This window comes from Anomaloglossus baeobatrachus, chromosome 4 (assembly GCF_048569485.1).
Source record: "Anomaloglossus baeobatrachus isolate aAnoBae1 chromosome 4, aAnoBae1.hap1, whole genome shotgun sequence".
NCBI lineage: Eukaryota > Metazoa > Chordata > Amphibia > Anura > Aromobatidae > Anomaloglossus > Anomaloglossus baeobatrachus.
In genome coordinates, this window is record NC_134356.1 from 665,647,187 (window position 1) to 665,668,158 (window position 20,972).

General features: G+C 46.5%; 1 protein-coding gene across 2 annotated transcripts in view; it reads left to right on the forward strand.

Moving 5' to 3' along the window:
- BRME1 (break repair meiotic recombinase recruitment factor 1) overlaps positions 1-1,086 on the forward strand; it is a 28,685-nt gene extending 27,599 nt beyond the window's left edge. For both annotated transcript variants that reach the window (XM_075346650.1, XM_075346651.1), the window contains exon 7: positions 492-1,086. In XM_075346650.1, the coding sequence (XP_075202765.1) occupies positions 492-579 (88 nt within the window). In that variant the 3' untranslated portion in view covers positions 580-1,086. The remainder of the gene's footprint in view (positions 1-491) is intronic.
- The last annotated feature ends 19,886 nt before the right edge of the window (positions 1,087-20,972 follow it).

Consider the following 20,972-nt stretch of genomic DNA (forward strand, 5'->3'; position numbering starts at 1 on the left):
TACTATAATACTGCCCCTATGTGCAAGAATATAACTACTATAATACTGCCCCCTATGTACAAGTATATAACTACTATAATACTGCCCCTATGTACAAGAATATAACTACTATAATACTGCCCCTATGTGCAAGAATATAACTACTATAATACTGCTCCTATGTACAAGAATATAACTACTATAATACTGCTCCTATGTACAAGAATATAACTACTATAATACTGCTCCTATGTACAGGAATATAACTGCTATAACACTGCCCCCTATGTACAAGAATCTAACTACTATAATACTGCTCCTATGTACAGGAATATAACTGCTATAATACTGCTCCTATGTACAAGAATATATCTACTATAATACTGCCCCCTATGTACAGGAATATAACTGCTATAATACTGCCCCCTATGTACAAGAATATAACTACTATAATACTGCCCCCTATGTACAGGAATATAACTGCTATAATACTGCTCCTCCTTGTCTTGTAGTCGTCTCATTATGAGCACTTATCGAGAACTCCGGCTGAGGAGAGTGCGACATCCCCCAGGAAGAGGAAAGCGGCGGCGTGAGAAGTGACCCCGGTGGACGCCGTTCTTTTTATATCGCCATACTGTCTGCCGTTGTTTTCATGTGGAGCTGGTGACATCGCTGAGGCCGGAGACGCTGCCCTCCTCGTGTCTCGCTGGACATCTATGTAGCGGCTTTATATTTATTTGTTGCCTTTTTTTAACCATATAATGATGTTACAGATTAACGCTGGCAATGACTGATTTATTTTTTTCCTCATTCGTCCTTCCGTGTGCACACTGTGATCAGATCATACAGGGCAAGACAAAGTGATCACAATGTGCCTGCAGCGCGGGTAGAATATGTAGTGTTCCTCATAGTGGTAACCACTGAGGCAGCTGAACAAATAGGACGAATATCCGCTTTTAAAGGCATTTTACACTGCATCAATATTAATGACCAAACCTTAGTATAGGTCATTACCCACCTTCTACTTCTTGTCCTATTCATCTTCAAGGTAAAGGAGGCTGGCTTAGCTATTACAATAAGTAATCAGCCCCCTTCAAGCACAACGATGGTCACGGATGGACCGGATAGTGTTGCCCCCCCCTCCAAAACAATAGGCTGGGTCAATTTTGGTTTTCTATGAGATGCCTTCCTGGAGTTTCATAACAAACCTATGAGATTATATGGGATCGGTCTTTTTAGACCAATGTGATCGGCATCTATAAGGAGGTAAGTTCAGCACTGGGCCAGGATATTGGATGTTACCTAGTGGGGTACCACAGGGGTCGGCATTATAGAGGGTCTCGGCACAATTGGGTTAGAATTGAAGAGGTCAAGTTACTAGTGGGGTATCATAGGGGGCAGTATTGGAGGAGTCTCAATTACTAATGAGGTACCATGGAGGTCAGCATTGGAGGAAGTCAAGTTCCCCAATGGAGTACAATAAAGGACACATTCCTTAGAAAAATACCACAAACATCAGCTCTCCATGGATCAGTCACTGGTTGAGTACCACAGAGTAAGGGGTAGTGTGAGTATTGAAGAGGTTAGTTACTAGTGCAGGTATCAGTATTGGGCCCTCTTCTATTGGTTTTCTGACACACAGTACATATATGGAGTTACTTTTTATTACCAAGGAGTATGCACTTAACTCCTTCAGGAACTTAGACGTACTGATACATCTAATGCTGTGTCTGGCCTATTAATGTGGGATTGGGAGGCAATCTGACTGAGCTGACCAGCAGACGTGAAGTTAGGCCCGTTTCCCACATCCGGCATTTCACCGGATTGCCGGATCCGGCACACTCCAGTACAGTGTAATACAGTACAATGGCTTTGTGGCAACCTCCGGTCACATGCTATCATATGACCGGAGCTTACCGCGATGCCATTGTACAGTATTAACAATGTACTGGAGTGTGCCGGATCCAGCAATCCGGTGAAATGCGGGATGTGTGAAACAGGCCTTAAAAGGCACGGGTGGATCTCTGATCCACCTGCGCCTACTAACCTCTTAGGGGTACTTTTTACGTTGCGACATCGCACCTGCGATATCGTCGGGGTCAAATCGAAAGTGATGCACATCTGGTGCCGGTAACAATGTCGCAACGTGTAAAGCCTAGAAGCACCGATTTACGTTCGCAAAAGCGGCGTAAATCGGCGATCTGTGTAGCGTCGGTCATTTCCATAATTTTGGAACGACCAATGTTACGATGTTGTTCCTCGCTCCTGCGGCAGCACACATCGCGAGGAACATCTCCTTACCTGCCTCCACTGGCTATGCGGAAGGAAGTAGGTGGGTGGGATGTTTACGTCCCGCTCATCTCCGCCCCTCCGCTTCTATTGGCCGCCTGGCGTGTGACGTCGCTGTGATGCCGCACGAACCGCCCCCTTAGGAAGGAGGCGGGTCGCCGGCCAGAGCGACGTCGCAGGGCAGGTGAGTGCGTGTGAAGCTGCCGTAGCGATAATGTTCACTACGGCAGCTATCACAAGATATCACATGAGCGACGGGGGCGGGGACTATCGCTCTCGGCATCGCTATCATCGGCTGGCGATGTTGCAGCGTGCAAAGTACCCCTTAGATAGTGCTGTTAAACTCTGACAGTGTGATATAACACTCACTCCACTCTCCACTGCCATTGGCAGCGCTGTGACGCGATCACGGGGCACCGATAGGTTATCATGACAGCCGAGGGTCAGCTGATGACCCTGTCACTGTCATGACTGACTTCCTGTGAATGCCAGCAGTGTCACCATCTACAGGAGAACAGCATTCCTGCTGATCAGAGGGATGCTGACACACCGGCTTTAAGCTTTAAATCCCCTAAGGGGGCTAAGAAAATCAATTAAAAAATGTAAAAAAAAGTTTAAAAAAATATGAAAAAAAACCTATAAAAGCTTAAATAATTCCCCTTTACCCCATTGACAATAAATTATAAACCAAAATGAATGAATAACTGGAGTAATAAAGCAAAAAGGCCAAAAAGAAAAACTTCTAAAACTATTTTTATTAAATATTCAATATTAAAATAGTAATTATAAAAAGCTATATCGCTTCTCGAATGTGCACTCAGTACAGACCGGTGACGTGGAGTGAGTGCAGAAGAGGGCAGAGGCGATTAGTGAGATGAGTGACGGTATTTTGTGAGATGAGTGACGGTATTTAGTGAGATGAGTGACGGTATTTTGTGAGATGAGTGACGGTATTTTAATTAAAATTAGTAGATCAACTATGGTAGTTGATGTTTTGGGGTAGGCGTATTAATTGTTATGGGGGGGGTGTGTTTGTTATCCCTTCCTATCACCTACCTACCAGTGGAGGTGCACCATAAAGTTTTGGCTCCTCGTCGTCTCACCCTGTTTTTATGGTAACCATAGGAAATTGATAATATTTAACCTCCTTTTGGTGGTGGGTGATTTCCTGGCAACTGGCGGGTTGTAGGGATAGAATAGGGTGAGACAACGAGGAGTGGGGGGTACCCAATACTGTATGGTGCACCTCCGCTGGTAGGTAGGTGATAGAGAGGGATAACAACCCCCCCATAACAATTAATACGACTACCCCAAAACATCAACTACTATAGTTGATCTACTAATTTTAAGTAAAATACCGTCACTCATCTCACTAAATACCGTCACTCATCTCACTAAATACCGTCACTCATCTCACTAAATACCGTCACTCATCTCACAAAATACCGTCACTCATCTCGCTAAATACCGTCACTCATCTCGCTAAATACCGTCACTCATCTCGCTAAATACCGTCACTCATCTCGCTAAATACCGTCACTCATCTCGCTAAATACCGTCACTCATCTCGCTAAATACCGTCACTCATCTCGCTAAATACCGTCACTCATCTCGCTAAATACCGTCACTCATCTCACTAAATACCGTCACTCATCTCACAAAATACCGTCACTCATCTCACTAAATACCGTCACTCATCTCACAAAATACCGTCACTCATCTCGCTAAATACCGTCACTCATCTCGCTAAATACCGTCACTCATCTCGCTAAATACCGTCACTCATCTCGCTAAATACCGTCACTCATCTCGCTAAATACCGTCACTCATCTCGCTAAATACCGTCACTCATCTCGCTAAATACCGTCACTCATCTCGCTAAATACCGTCACTCATCTCACAAAATACCGTCACTCATCTCACAAAATACCGTCACTCATCTCACAAAATACCGTCACTCATCTCACAAAATACCGTCACTCATCTCACAAAATACCGTCACTCATCTCACAAAATACCGTCACTCATCTCACTAATCGCCTCTGCCCTCTTCTGCACTCACTCCACGTCACCGGTCTGTACTGAGTGCACATTTGAGAAGCGATAACGCTTTTTATAATTACTATTTTAATATTGAATATTTAATAAAAATCGTTTTAGGAGTTTTTCTTTTTGGTCTTTTTTTTCCCCATTGAAAATAAAACCATAAAAAAATACACATATTTGGTATCGCCGCATTCAGAAATACCCGATCTATCAAAATATAAAATCAATTAAACTGATCGGTACACGATGTAGCAAGAAAAAACATCAAAACACCAGAATTACCTTTTTTTGGTCATTGCAACACTGCATTAAAATGCCATAAGAGGCGATCAAAACATCACATCTACACATAAATGGTGTTATTAAAAGCTTCAGCTCAAGAGGCAAAAAATAAGCCATCACTGAGCCCCAGATCCCGAAAAAAGAGAACGTTACGGGGCTTGGAAGATGGTGACTAAAGTGTGGTTTTTTTTTTTATTTTTTTTTACAATTTTTTTTTTTTATTTTCACCATTTAGTTAAAAGTAAAACTATCCATGTTTGGTGTCTATGAACTCGCACTGACCTGAGGAATGATACTGCCAGGTCAGTTTTACCATATAGTGAACACGGTGAATAAACCCCCCCAAAACTATTGTGTATTTGCACTTTTTTTTGCAATTTCACAGCACTTTTAATTTTTTCCCCTTTTATCCAGTACAATCTAGGGCAGAATGAATGGTGTCATTCAAAAGTACAACTACAAGCCCTCATATGGTTATAGTGATGGAAAAAGAAAAAAGTTATGGCTCTTGGAAGAAAGGAAGGGAAAAATGGAAACGGAAAATCACTGGACTGAACGGGGGGGGGGGGGGGTGGGTGGAGGGGGGGCTTTTAGCCAAAGATAGTGGATATTTTACATACAGAGTTGGTGCCGCTTTTCGGGCAGGAAGACAATGAACACGGACCAGAACCTGCCCCATCAACTTTTCCTCCCTCTCTAAAGTCTTATATTATTCATAATATAATGTCGCCGCAGCGCACAACTGAGAATCCTGGTGTACAGGGACTGCTGGGACTTGTAGTGCCTCTCAATATTATTCGGATCATGATTACCTTACAAACCAAATGCCTAATCATAAAACACCGCACCCAGAAGAACAGCAATAGAAAGGGCTTTACTTAGTAACATTGGTGTAAAATAACAGGACAGGCACCGCCCGCTGCTATTGTGCCCAACCAAAATGTCTATTAACAGATAAATAAAGAACTATTAAAAACTATTAAAAATATACATATAACACAACTGTAAACAATAAAGTGCAGAATAAAAAGCAGACGAGGAGCCAAAATGAAAGTCCAGGGTCCACCAGATGTCATCTGGACTGTTCCTGCAGGTGGGGTGGTGCACAGACATCTGGGCTCCTGCAGGTGGGGTGTTGCACAGACATCTGGGCTCCTGCAGGTGGGGTGGTATACAGACATCTGGGCTCCTGCAGGTGGGGTGGTATACAGGCATCTGGGCTCCTGCAGGTGGGGTGGTATACAGACATCTGGGCTCCTGCAGGTGGGGTGGTATACAGACATCTGGGTTCCTGCAGGTGGGGTGGTATACAGACATCTGGGCTCCTGCAGGTGGGGTGGTATATAGACATCTGGGCTCCTGCAGGTGGGGTGGTATACAGACATCTGGGCTCCTGCAGGTGGGGTGGTATATAGACATCTGGGCTCCTGCAGGTGGGGTGGTATACAGACATCTGGGCTCCTGCAGGTGGGGTGGTGCATATGGGGGGGGGGGGGGGAGCCTGAACTCGAAGGCGATCTTTAGGTCCTTTTCATCATCATGGTGCCCAGTGGCACCTACTTGTTATATTTGCCCTCCTGGTTCCTGGCTGTGGAGTGGTACACAGACATGTAAGAGTCAGAGGTGAGGGGGCAAAATCGTCTTGTGTGGGCTTTGTCCCCTGTGGCCCCACACTGAGGGCACATGTAGCTCCTTAGGATCGGGCAGGTGACCTTCCCCTTCTGGTCCTTCAGGCAGTGGGATGTGTACAGGCTGGCGGCCTCCCCATTGTGCCTGCAGAAGGAACATTGTGTATATTCCAGGGAGTCTTGGGAAGCGGGGTCCTCGGGGGGCAGTGCGCACCTCCTGTGCTTCTTTCCTCCTCTGGATCGGCCACTTTCTGCAGCCTTCTTGGATCCTCCTTGGCTCTGAGCTGTTTGAGTATCATCCTGTGCCAGGCACAACCATGGCACCACATCTGTGCACAGAGGCTTCTGGGCATCATCTGCTGGGACCTGGCTGGTGGCATCTGCTGGTACCTGGTTGGTGGCATCTGCAGGTACTTGGCATGTGGCATCTGCTGGTACCTGGCTGGTGGCATCTGCAGGTACCTGGCTGGTGGCATCTGCAGGTACTTGGCTGGTGGCATCTGCTGGTACCTGGCTGGTGGCATCTGCAGGTACTTGGCTGGTGGCATCTGCTGGTACCTGGCTGGTGGCATCTGCTGGTACCTGGCTGGTGGCATCTGCTGGTACCTGGCTGGTGGCATCTGCAGGTACTTGGCTGGTGGCATCTGCTGGTACCTGGCTGGTGGCATCTGCAGGTACTTGGCTGGTGGCATCTGCTGGTACCTGGCTGGTGGCATCTGCAGGTACTTGGCTGGTGGCATCTGCTGGTACCTGGCTGGTGGCATCTGCAGGTACTTGGCTGGTGGCATCTGCTGGTACTTGGCTGGTGGCATCTGCTGGGACCTGGCTGGTGGCATCTGCAGGTACTTGGCTGGTGGCATCTGCTGGCACTTCTTGGCTGGTGGCATCTGCAGGTACTTCTTGCCTGGTGAGGGCTGTATTCAGGCTGGCACTTAGTCCCAGGTAGTCTCTCCACATATCGAATTCCATGTTCTCTCCTTGCTGTGCTCTGGTGTCTCTACAAGGGGACACTGGAATAAGTACCCTCCTCACTGCCCACCCCCCTCCCCCCTACAAGGAGTAATGTGATTAGTTTTAACCCCAGGACTGCCAGTGGCTGTCCCCACTATACTATTGTTTGCTGATATAAGATCCCAGTGTTTACTCCTGACCATTGTATGTTAATACTTTGGAGGTCGCAGTGTAATTCTTGGGGATCATCACACATCATTGGATACGTTCTTACCTGAGAAGCGATAGATCGGAGCTGCAGTACCGCAATGCGGACACAAGATGGCGCCGGAGCACCCGCTCAGGAGAGATGATGTTTACCTCCTGCCCCTGAAAGACACAAAGTTTCTCCTGTTTCCTCCAAACTTCCGACCTCCGGGGACTGAGGGGGACGGCTGGGTTCAAGCGGAGGTCACAGAGACTTGCTGGCACTTGTGGTTCTGGGGTAGTATTTTCTGCTTGTGGTTTGTGCTTTGTACTCGCCATTTCATCAATTCATATTTTATAGGAACCCCCTATATCTGGGGGTCCTACTCTTGGGAGCCCCCAATATTGACTTTTGCTAATGTTGGTGATGTCAGTCTATTTTATAAATCTCTATATCTGGGGGTCCTACTCTTGGGAGCCCCCAATATTGACTTTTGCTAATGCTGGTGATGTCAGTCTATTTTATAGATCCCTATAATTTGGGGTCCTACTCTTGGGAGCCCCCAATACTTGCTTTGGTTAATGCCGGGGGTATAAGTCTATTTTATAGATCCCTATAGCTGGGGGTCTTACTCTTGGTAGACCCCAACATTGGCTTTGGCAAATGCTGGTGGTGTAAGTCTATTTTATAGATCCCTATAGCTGGGGGTCTTACTCATGGGAGACCCCAACATTGGCTTTGGCAAATGCTGGTGGTGTAAGTCTATTTTATAGATCATTATAGCTGGGGGTCCTTCTGCTGGGAGCCCCCAATATTGACTTTTACTAATGCTGGTAGTGTAAGTCTCAGCTGTGTCCACTAGAGGGGGCTCCAATAGAGAGAATCCCCCTCTGCTCCCATTTGAAACTATTATTATTATTTATTAATATAGCACCATTTATTCCATGGCGCTTTACATGTGAAAGGGGTATACATAATAGGGACAAGTACAATAATCATAAACAATACAAGGCACAGACAGGTACAGGAGGAGAGAGGACCCTGCCCGCGAGGGCTCACAGTCTACAGGAGGAGAGAGGTCCCTGCCCGCGAGGGCTCACAGTCTACAGGGGATAGGTGAGGATACAGTAGGTTAGGGTAGAGTTGATTGTGCGGTGTTATATCAGGCTGAGGATTACGGCAGGTTGTAGGCTTGTCGGAAGAGGTGGGTCTTCAGGTTCCTTTTGAAGCTTGTCAAGGTAGGTGAGAGTCTGATGTGTTGTGGCAGAGCATTCCAGAGTATGGGGGAGGCACGGGAGAAATCTTGGATGCGATGGTGGGAAGAGGAGATAAGAGAGCAGTAGAGAAGGAGGTCTTGTGAGGATCGAAGGTTACGTGCAGGTAGGTACCAGGAGATTAGGTCACAGATGTAGGGCGGAGACAGGTTGTGGATGGCTTTGTATGTCATGGTTAGTGTTTTGAACTGGAGTCGTTGGGCGATGAGAAGCCACTGAAGGGATTGGCAGAAAGGAGAGGCTGGGGAGTAGCGGGGGGGACAGGTGGATTAGCCGGGCAGCAGAGTTTAGGATAGATTGGAGGGGTGCAAGAGTGTTAGAAGGGAGGCCACAGAGCAGGAGGTTGCAATAATCCAGGCGGGAGATAATAAGGGCATGTATTAGGGTTTTTGCAGCTTCTTGGGAAAGGAATGTACGGATCCGGGAAATAAACTATTGCTCCATTACTAATTCCCACAGGGTCAGACTGGCACATCGGTGACAATAGGCACAGGGCCACCCCCCAGTGTGCAGAAGAGCTGGTGATATTGGCAAAACGTCACCTCATCCAGGAGACATGGACGACGCAAAGGAAATATCATCTGGATCGTAAAAAACACAACATTTCGACTGTAGCAAGAGTCTCTCCAGGTATATCTGAGTGCGCAAATAAATAACAGAAAATCAATATAAATGGTGGCTGTAAAACGTCAAAATATAAAGTATATAGAAGTATATAATAAGGAGGGTGATTCAGACGAGGGGAGAAGCCTCAGACACATGTTCTTCAGGATCAAATATACATTCAATGGGGGCGGAAAAGGGAAGAGTATGGAGAAAAGCCTGGTGTGCGGAAAAGCTAAAAATGTATAAAGATGGAAAAACACAGAAAGGAGGGAAGAAGAGGCTTTATATTAGGGGACAGAAGGGGAAATAAGACAAAGTGTCACAGAATAGCGAGAAGAATGGAGAATAGAAGTCCAAGGTATGGCAAGAGACCCCCGAGATAAGTAATGGGGCGAGAATGTCTGTAGACAGATCAGCAAACAATGGAGTGAGGACCAGCAGACATGGTTATCTCTATCTGCCTATAGACCTTCTCACCTGAAGATCACACGTCTGAACACTTCAGATATTGATCTACCAATAAAAAATGCTGCAAAGTAAAAAAGGCACTAAAAATAGTGTTAATAGTTTATCTTTATAAAGTAACAAAATGGAAAGTGAGTGAATGTAGCGCCCCTGAGCCATCAGGAGATACAGGGAACTGCATCCTGTCAGAGATGCAGGGCCTACCCCCAGGGACCCAGAAGACCAGTGCCGGTAACACCAAAACATTCATACAATGCCTGTTCCCCCCCCCAAAACTGGTGACAGGCTAGGGTTGGACCCACTGGTTAGCCACTTGGGGGTGGAACCGATCCAATCCACCAGATGACAACCAGGGAGGAGGGGTCAGACAGTCAGTAAGTGGAAGTGAAAGGAGACGGACGTAACCGTACTGACAGGAAAGTGTAGCAGTGACCTGTCAGGCTCAGCCTGTGGTTGCCGAAGGAGTACAGTGGAGTACTCTTGGAACCATAGCACCGACGGGGTGCAGAGCCCTAGGTCAGGAAAATGCTCCAGGCAGACGTGATAAACTATGCACAGTAAGGGGACCATCCAGGAGTTCGGGGCACAGCAGTGATGGGAGAACCTGGGACTGGGAACAGAGAACCGACCCAACAGGGTTCAAACTGCCTGCCGTACGGACTAAAGGGTACTTTACACATTGTGATCTTGCTAGCGAGATCGCAAGCGATCGCACCCGCACCCGGCGATTGTGCAATATGGGCAAATCGCTCCCCGTGGCGCATAACCTCGCTTAACCCCGTCACACGCACTTACCTGCTCTGCGACGTCGCTCTGGCCGGCAACCCGCTTCCTTCCTAAGGAGGCGGGTCGTGTGGCGTCACAGCGACGTCACACGGCAGGCGTCCAATAGAAGCGGAGGGGCAGAGATGAGCGGGACGCCTCCTTCCTTCCGCATAGCCGGTGGAGGTAGGTAAGGAGATGTTTGTCCCTCCTGCGGTGTCACACTCAACGATATGTGCTGCCGCAGGAACGAGGAACAACATCGTTACTAAGCAGAGAACGATTTTTGGTTTCAGGACGACCTCTCCACGGCAAACGATTTTGTCCGCTTTTGCGATCGTTTAAGGTCGCTCGTACGTGTCACACAGAGCGATATCGTTAACGACGCCGGATGTGCGTCACTAACGACGTGACACCGACAATAAATCATTAACGATATCGTAGCGTGTAAAGTACCCTTAAGACTGAAAGACTACCAGGAGGGGACCCCCAGACGCTCCAAGCCACGGGGACCCACTAACCAGAGACAGTTGCAGGGGCAAGAAGCCACCAGGTCACCACACCGGCACTGGAACTACGGGGACCAGTGGTGAGGACCATCCTCCATTGGGTTGCAAGCAACATCTCTGTGAGTAAAGAACCAGTTACACTGCAGTCCCTTGTGTGGCCTACCTTCTTTCCGCACCCCAGTATTATCAAAGGACATAAACATCCACACCATCATTTACCCCCTGGGGCTCAGAATTACTTGCAGAGGGCCACAACATCCAGGCTGCCATTAACATCAGCTCCAGCAGTGAGAGACTGTGCAGCGGCGGCTCCATCCATATAGCCGCAACCCGCAAATGGCGTCACGACAAAAACTTTATTAATAATCCCTGTAAATATTCCCCTTTTAAAAGTGACCCCCAGGGTCACGGAACCAGGCACCGGCTATTACACCCGTGACACTTCCCAGTGAAAGCAGGCTTGGGACCGAGCACCCCATAGCCCTGGGGTGCGACAGGCACAAAACCAGAAATCTTCAATGCAGTATTTGGTGACCGCCAGGAGGTTGTTCCAAACATCTTGGAGACCCGACTCCGATCTTCTGTGTGAGAGGCTTGTGCAGATCCTTTTGTCTCCTGATTGATCCCAGGCAGATGGGATGATGTGAGAATAGGGCTCTGCGGGGGGCGAATCATCACCTCAGGGCTCTGCAGAGGCCGCATCATCACCTCCAGGGCTCCTTGTCCTTAGTGACTTCAGCCAGATCATCACCTCCAAGACTCCTCATCCTTAGTGATCTCGGCCACATCGTCCCCCCCAGGACTCCTCGTCCTTAGTGATATCGGCCGGATCATCACCTCCAGGACTTCTTGTCCTTAGTGACCTCAGCCAGGCCTTCAACCCCAGGACTTCTTGTCCTTAGCGACCTCGGCCGGATCATCTCCTCCAGGACTCCTCATCCTTATGCCGGCGTCACACGGTACGATATATCGGGTGATATGTCGTCGGGTTCACGTCGGTAGTGACACACATCCGCCATCGTCTGATATATCGTAGCGTGTAGATAAGCTAGAAAAGAGAAGCGCTGATAGGGTTTTACCAGATTAGACACACGGTTAGCAAATGGTAAATGCACTCACCGATTGAGGTTGTGAGAGGTCACAACCACCACAGATAGCATGAGATAATGGCGGCTGCTGCGGCCCCACGTGTTTTAGACTTCAAAGTGGAGAGGGAGAAGGGGTTAAACCCGCGCAATCCGCCAGTAATCCAGAAGGAGATATTGATAAATTAAACAATCTTTTATTCCATGGGTCTACGCGTTTCAAGGTCTAAGACCTCTTCTTTAGGACCAGAAAATCAACACACTGTGATATCGTAGCGTGTGACAGCTAGATGCGACGGTGAACGAGGAGAAATACTCACCTTCTCTTCTCGTTCATCGTTGACACGTCGCTCAGTTTAAAAAAATCAACCGCCCGGTTGTTCATTGTTCCTGAGGCAGCACACGTCACTCCGTGTGACACCCCGGGAACGATGAACACAGCTTACCTGCGTCCCGCCGGCAAGGAAGGAGGTGGGCGGGATGTTTACGGCGGGACGGCCGCTGTGTGACGTCGCTGTGACGCCAAACGTCCCTCCCCCTTCCGGAAGTGGATGTTCGCCGCCCACAGCGACGTCGTCTCTAGGAGTTAAGTACGTGTGACGGTGGGTTAACGACTTTGTGCGCCACGGGCAACTAATTGCCCGTGACGCACAAACGACGGGGGCGGGTACGATCGCTCGTGAAATCGCACGATAGATCGTCCCGTGTGACACCCGCATTAGTGACCTCAGCTGGATCATCACCTTCAGGACTCCTCTTCCTTAGTGACCTCGGCAGGATCATCACTTCCAGGACTCCTCGTCCTTAGTGACCTTGGCTGGATCATCACCTTCAGGACTCCTCATCCTTAGTGACATTGGCTGGATGTTTGGGGTCGTTTTCCTGCTGCAGAATAAATTTGGAGGTGATCAGACGCCTCTCTGATGGTATTACAGGATGGATAAGTATCAGCCTGGACTTCTCAAGCATTGAGGACATCGATAATCTTGGTCAGCTATGAACTCCATTTTCTGATTTGTAGGACCCTCCACCATGTGTCACTGTTCCCTGCAGACCCTCATGATTGTGCCGCTTTCCAACTCTCTCTGTGAATAAACTGCCTACAGACAATTTTCTCACATTTTGACTCCAGTCCAGAGCTCCTGCTGCCATTTTCTGCACCCCGGATTCTATGTTTTTGTGCTTAGTTGGCTCACTTGATCTTGGCTCCATGTTGAAGCTATAGTTTGTTGGCAGTGAGGGCCGACCACTTCTGGCCAGACCTCTGTTAGCAGTAGATGTGTATAGCTGGGTTTCACTAGTTGCTGACAGTTCTGAGCTGATGGCACTTCTAACGCCGGCGTCCCTGCACCGTCCTGCCTTCCCTCCTAGGCAGGAATGCCTACGTAATCACCGCTGCTGCCGATCTGCTCGCTCCCGTGCTCCTCTGCAGTCGCCCACATGTTCCTCCTGCCTCTGCTATACTCACGGTTCTGCCTGTGTCCCAGGGCCTGCACATGCCACACACGTCTCCCAAGTATGGCTCCTTAAAGGCATAGAGCGCACCCACGCTACAAAAGTCTTCCCCAGCCTATTGTTGGGAACCTCAAGATATTTAAGGCACTTTCTTCTTCAGGGAGATGCCTGAGCAACGTGTGTTTTTAGTCTGTCTGCAAGTTACTAGTTGTCACTTCCCCATTATCCTGAGCTAGTCCTGTTTATCTGAACCTGTGTTCCAGTAATCAGTTCTTGTCCAGTGTTTTTACCCATGCTCCAGAACCTGTCCGGTGTACCTGCCATCCTGCCTCTACCAGCCGTCCTGCCTGTACCTGCCACCCAGCCTACACTTGACGTCCTGCCAGTACCAGCCATCCTGCCTGTACCAGTTGTCCTGCCTGCACCTGCCATTCAGCCTGTACCAGCCATCCAGCCTATACTTGCCGACCTGTCATTACCAGCCATCCTGCCTTTACCAGCTGTCCTGCCTGTATCTGCCATCTAGCCTGCACCTGCCGTTCAGCCTGTACCGGTCTTCCAGTACCAGTCCAGCTTGTATTCCTGTACTTGTCCTGCCGTTCAGTAACTGCATCCGTCCTGTGACTCTGTCCTACCTGTGCGTGTGGTCCTGGCTACACCTGTATCTGAACCTGTCCCACCTGCAGTTCCTACCACGTCTTGCCTTCTGACAGTCCAGACTCCAGCCTGCGGCCCCAACTCTGTCCAACCTACCTACTATGGACCAGTGGACTGCTTTAGAGTGGTACTTGGTGTCTACTGGCACCCATGTCCATCGTCACCATCAGAGGCACTGGTTAATACCCGGTAGGCACTTAGTCACACTCCTCCAGGGTAAGCCCAGGTTCATTGTGGGTCTACTCCCCTGTCTCAGCCATTATGTGCAGTGCCGCTTCAGCTGTAATAGCTCCGCTGCACATCTGATTACAAAGGGAAATTATGATCATCTGCTGCACTAAGTTTCCTTGGCATCTACGGTCCTCAATGTTGTTAGTTACTAGGTGTCCTCAATGCTGAGAAATACAGGCAGATACTTATCCATCATGCAGTACCACCAGGAAGGCGTCTGATTGGCTCCAAATTTATTCTGCAACAGGAAAAAGATGGCAAACATACAGCCAATATCATTAAAGATGAGGAATCCTGGTGGTGATGATCTGGCCCCCGCAGAGCTCTGAGGTGATGATCTGGCCCCTACAGAGCCCTAATGTGATGATCCTGCCCCCTCAGAGCCCTGAGGTGATGATCCAGTCCCTACAAAGCCCTGAAGAGATGACCTGGCCCCACACAAAACCCTGAGGTGATTATCCTGCCCCCGCAGTGCCCTGAGGTGATGACAGGACCCCCACAGAGCCATGAGGTGATGATCCGGCCCCTACAAAGCCCTGAAGAGATGACCTGGCCCCACACAAAACCCTGAGGTGATGATCCGGCCCCTGCAGTGCCCTAAGGTGATGACAGGACCCCCACAGAGCCATGAGGTGATGATCCGGCCCCTGCAGTGCCCTGAGGTGATGATCCGACCCCCACAGAGCCATGAGGTGATGATCTGGCCCCTGCAGAGCCCTGAGGTGATAATCCTGCACCTGCAGAGCCCTGAGGTGATGATCCGGCCCCTGCAGAGCCCTGAGGTGATAATCCTGCACCTGCAGAGCCCTGAGGTGATGATCCGGCCCCTGCAGAGCCCTGAGGTGATGATCCGACCCCCACAGAGCCATGAGTTGATGATCCTGCCCTTGCAGAGCCTGAGGTGATGATCCAGCCCCTGCAGAGCCCTGAGGTGATTATCCTGCCCTGAGGTGATGATCCTGCCCCTGCAGAGCCCTGTGGTGATGATCCTGCCCCTGCAGAGCCCTGAGGTGATGATCCAATCCCCACAGAGCCAAGAGTTGATGATCCTGCCCCTGCAGAGCCCTGTGGTGATGATCCTGCCCCTGCAGAGCCCTGAGGTGATGATCCAGCCCCTGCAGAGCCCTGAGGTGATGATCCAGCCCCTGCAGAGCCCTGAGGTGATGATCCAGCCCCTGCAGAGCCCTGAGGTGATGATCCAGCCCCTGCAGAGCCCTGAGGTGATGATCTGGCCCCTGCAGAGCCCTAAGGTGATGATCCGGCCCACACAGAGCCCCGATCTCACATTATCCCATGTGTGTGGGATCAAGAGACTGAAGGATCCGCACAAGCGACATCCACAGAAGTTCTGGGGTCAGGTCTCAAAGATGTTTGGAACAATCTTCCTTCTGAGATCCTTCAAATACTGTGTACATAGAAGAAGTGATGAAGACGAGAGGCTGTCACCAAATACTGATCTGACTTAGATTTCTCGTTTGTTCATTGATAAAATTAAATTATTAACATTTCTATTTTCAATGGCATTCTCACTGTGCAGGAGCTTTTCCACACCTGGTAACACATCTGCACAGTATTGTGTGTATATATATATATATATATATATATATATATATATATATATATATATATATATATATATGAAATCGGAAGACTCAGAGTGACACAGCATGTTTCCGGCCCATTAGAAGCAACTGGTAAAATTGTCTTCCACTTATTAATTCTGTTCATCTTCATGCAAATCATTGGCTGGTGCCAGAAGGATGACATCAGCCGTGGATAAGTGGAAGCGTGTTTCGGCACAGCCCATGCAGCACGTAATTGGTAATTGTCGTATCTTGCGCATTGTTGTGAGTTCAGGTCATTAGCCGTGGGAGACTGTTGTTCTCAGCAATCAGTGATGAAAATCACAGAGATGACTCTTCTGGAGACCTCTTCGCTGTAGAAAGTAAAAAGTATTCACGCTCCTTAGATTTTTTTTCTCCCCAACATCAATTTTAAAAGCAAATCAGAGTGAGAATATGACGAGATTTCTTCCTTAGGCTAAAAGGGCACTGCTCAGAATCTGCACTGATGGGGAGGTAAAACCTTGGAAATGACAACTTGGAGATCAAAATTAGAGCGCAATGTCTTTTGTAAGGGGTGCACCATGCCACTAGAACAGGGTTTTACAAAAGATCCAAAGTTTATTGCTATAAAACCTTTACTTTTCCCAAAACGTGATGATGATAATTAGAGAACAGCAATGACTGTAGCACAGAGAGAGATGATCAGTAAATGTTCTGCAGGTAACAACAGTCACCGATCAGTAGGATGTGCACCGGCCGTCGCTGTGAATGACTTCAAAACATCTGCGGCCACAGGACATCACTAGTCTCTCACACTGCTCTGGTGTGGTTTTGGTCCACTCTTCTTCCAGTCTCTTCCACAGTTCTTTGACTGTTGTGGATTTCTTGGCCATAACTTTGTCACCAAGGATTTTCCAGAGGTTTTCTATTGGGTTTAGATCAGGACTGTGTGTGGCTTTTTCATTATTTCAATGTTTTCTTTTTCAAGGAACTGCTTTCTCCATTTTGCTGTGTGACAGGGGGCATTGTCCTGCATGAAAATTGCTGGCTGATTGAGTGATGAACACAAGTAAGGAACCACGTGTTGTTGAAGAAGGTTCTGATCCAGACTTGCCTTCACTCTGCCATGTAGCTGTATGAGAGGTCCAACTCCTGCTGCAGAAAACATTCCCCAAACCATGACCCTTCTTCCACCACCTTTCATTGACTTCTTAACACACTTTGGGGTTCAGTCTTTCCCCAGTTTGTCAAAGAACATAATGTTTCCCATCAGACCCAAATAAATGAAACTTGCTTTCATCACGAAAATGAACTGTGGACACTTCTCATCTGTCCACACAACATGCTCCTCACCAAAGGTGAGTCTAGCCTTGTGATTCTTTCTGCTAATGAGAGGTTTGGTCACTGCAGAGTCGGCTTTCAGTCCTAATGCTCTTACACGTTGTGACACTGTATGGCGAGACAGATCTTTACCCTGTATAGTGCTGAACTGGTGAGCAATTCCAGCTGCAGTGGTGAAACGATTACCCATGGAGAGTTTTGGCATTGTCCTGTCCTCTCTTGCATTTGGCTTTCGAGGGCGACCAGCCTATTTGGGGAACTTAAAAGAGTTTGTGATGTTGTAAACATGCAATATTCTCAAAATCACAGACTTGGAACGACCAACTTCTCTTGCTATGACTGATAGGGTCACCCCTTTGGCCTTAATCTGGATAACCTTCTGCCGGAGGATTTCAGTCACTTTGGAATGGCATAGTCAGTTCAACATGGAAAGTTCGGCTGCCAGTTACATAGGGTTTGTCAGATAATTAAGGAAATTAACACCAGGTGCCAGGTTAACACCAATAACTTGCAGGGATCTGAAAGTGTTCTCCATTTGTGATCCGTGTCTTTTACATTTATCTCATTTACATTTTTATTATGTGCTTTGGAATAAATTCTATTTATGAAACAAGCGGAAAATCCTGCGGGTTTCCTCATGTCAGGATATAATCACATAGGACGGCACAATGACCGCGATATTTAGGAAAGTGTGTGTTGTTCTCTAATTTTGATCTTCAGTGTATCTCCAGTCTTTGTTTTATTTGCAGGAAAGTCATTTTTCCTGTTGTTCTTTTGCAGGTTTTCGCTGTCATTTTCTGCATTCGTTTTACCTTTCACCTTAACATAATGTCTCCAGAACAATGGCCGCTGTTCCTTTAGACGACATCTCACTGATGGTGAAGAAGCGGCTTCCAAAAGATGAAAGTTGTCTGGTTTCGGCCTTGGCTGACTGTTTTTGAATCTCTTCCACGTGTAGGTGATGCAAGACGGCAGTGGGTCGGGTCCGGCTCCACAATGGTGCGGTGTAGTAGTACACGGTGGGTGCGGTTTAATGAGCTGCAGTCTCCCTTTTTGGCACGCTGAGAAGTAAGGAAACCTCAGATTTTCCCGCTTGTTTATCTTGGCTCTTGGCAAGACTCAAACCATTAATCAGAAATAGGAAACACCGACGTCAGGAGAATATTAGTACAGGGAGTGTCAGTGCCGCTCTCCAACTGGGGCACAGAGAGCAACACCTTCCCCTGCCCTGCACTGCTCGGGGGGCACGGGCACCGCACCGGCACTGTGGGGAGAACACCTACTCTGGGGGCACTGCAGTGTAGGGGTCAGTATTATTTATGGGGGGCTTGAGCAGGAAGGGGCTAACGGAAAAATAATATTTTTGAGACCTGTAGTTAACATTATTACATGCACTAGTAGATTGCTATAATCAGTTTTGGAAGAAGAGAATCACAACAGGCACATGACCTATCTATCTATCTATCCCTCTATCTATCCCTCTATCCCTCTATCCCTCTATCTATCTATCTATCTATCTATCTATCTATCTATCTATCTATCTATCCCTCTATCCCTCTATCCCTCTATCTATCTATCTATCTATCTATCTATCTATTTATCTATCCCTCTATCTATCTATCCCTCTATCTATCTATCTATCTATCTATCTATCTATCTATCTATTTATCTATCCCTCTATCTATCTATCTATCTATCTATCTATCTATCCCTCTATCTATCTATCCCTCTATCTATCTATCTATCTATCTATCTATCTATCTATCTATCTATCTATCCCTCTATCTATCTATCTATCTATCTATCTATCTATCTATCTATCTATCCCTCTATCTATCCCTCTATCTATCTATCTATCTATCTATCTATCTATCTATCTATCTATCCCTCTATCTATCTATCTATCCCTCTATCTATCTATCTATCTATGTATCCCTCTATCTATCTATCTATCCCTCTATCTATCTATCTATCTATCTATCTATCTATCTATCCCTCTATCTATCTATCCCTCTATCTATCTATCCCTCTATCTATCTATCTATCTATCTATCTATCTATCCCTCTATCTATCTATCCCTCTATCTATCTATCTATCTATCTATCTATCTATCTATCTATCTATCTATCTATCTATCCCTCTATCTATCTATCTATCCCTCTATCTATCTATCTATCCCTCTATCTAGCTATCTATCTATCCCTCTATCTATCTATCTATCTATCTATCTATCCATTATCTATCTATCTATCTATCTATCTATCTATCTATCTATCCCTCTATCTATCTATCTATCTATCCCTCTATCCCTCTATCTATCTATCCCTCTATCTATCTATCCCTCTATCTATCTATCCCTCTATCTATCTATCCCTCTATCTATCCCTCTATCTATCTATCTATCTATCTATCTATCTATCCCTCTATCTATCTATCTATCTATCTATCTATCTATCCCTCTATCTATCTATCCCTCTATCTATCTATCCCTCTATCTATCTATCTATCTATCTATCTATCTATCTATCCCTCTATCTATCTATCTATCTATCTATCTATCTATCTATCTATCTATCTATCCCTCTATCTATCTATCCCTCTATCTATCTATCTATCTATCTATCTATCTATCTATCTATCTATCTATCTATCTATCTATCTATCTATCCCTCTATCTATCTATCTATCTATCTATCTATCTATCCCTCTATCTATCCCTCTATCTATCTATCTATCTATCCCTCTATCTATCCCTCTATCTATCTCTCTATCTATCTATCTATCCCTCTATCTATCTATCCCTCTATCTATCTATCTATCTATCCCTCTATCTATCTATCTATCTATCTATCTATCTATCTATCTATCTATCTATCCCTCTATCTATCTATCACTCTATCTATCCCTCTATCTATCTATCTATCTATCCCTCTAACTATCCCTCTATCTATCTATCTATCTATCCCTCTATCTATCTATCTATCTATCCCTCTATCTATCTATCTATCTATCTATCTATCCCTCTATATATCTATCCCTCTATCTATCTATCTATCTATCTATCTATCTATCTATCCCTCTATCTATCTATCCCTCTATCTATCTATCCCTCTATCTATCTATCCCTCTATCTATCTATCTATCTATCTATCTATCCCTCTATCTATCTATCTATCTATCTATCTATCCCTCTATCTATCTATCTATCCCTCTATGTATCCCTCTATCTATCTATCTATCTATCTATCTATCCCTCTATCTATCTATCTATCTATCTATCTATCTATCTATCCCTCTATCTATCTATCTATCTATCTATCTATCTATCTATCTATCTATCCCTCTATCTATCTATCACTCTATCTATCCCTCTATCTATCTATCTATCTATCCCTCTAACTATCCCTCTATCTATCCCTCTATCTATCTATCCCTCTATCTGTCTATCTATCTATCTATCCCTCTATCTATCTATCCCTCTATCTATCTATCTATCTATCCCTCTATCTATCTATCTATCCCTCTATCTATCTATCTATCTATCCCTCTATCTATCTATCTATCTATCTATCTATCTATCCCTCTATCTATCTATCTATCTATCTATCTATCTATCTATCTATCTATCTATCTATCTATCTATCTATCTATCTATCTAT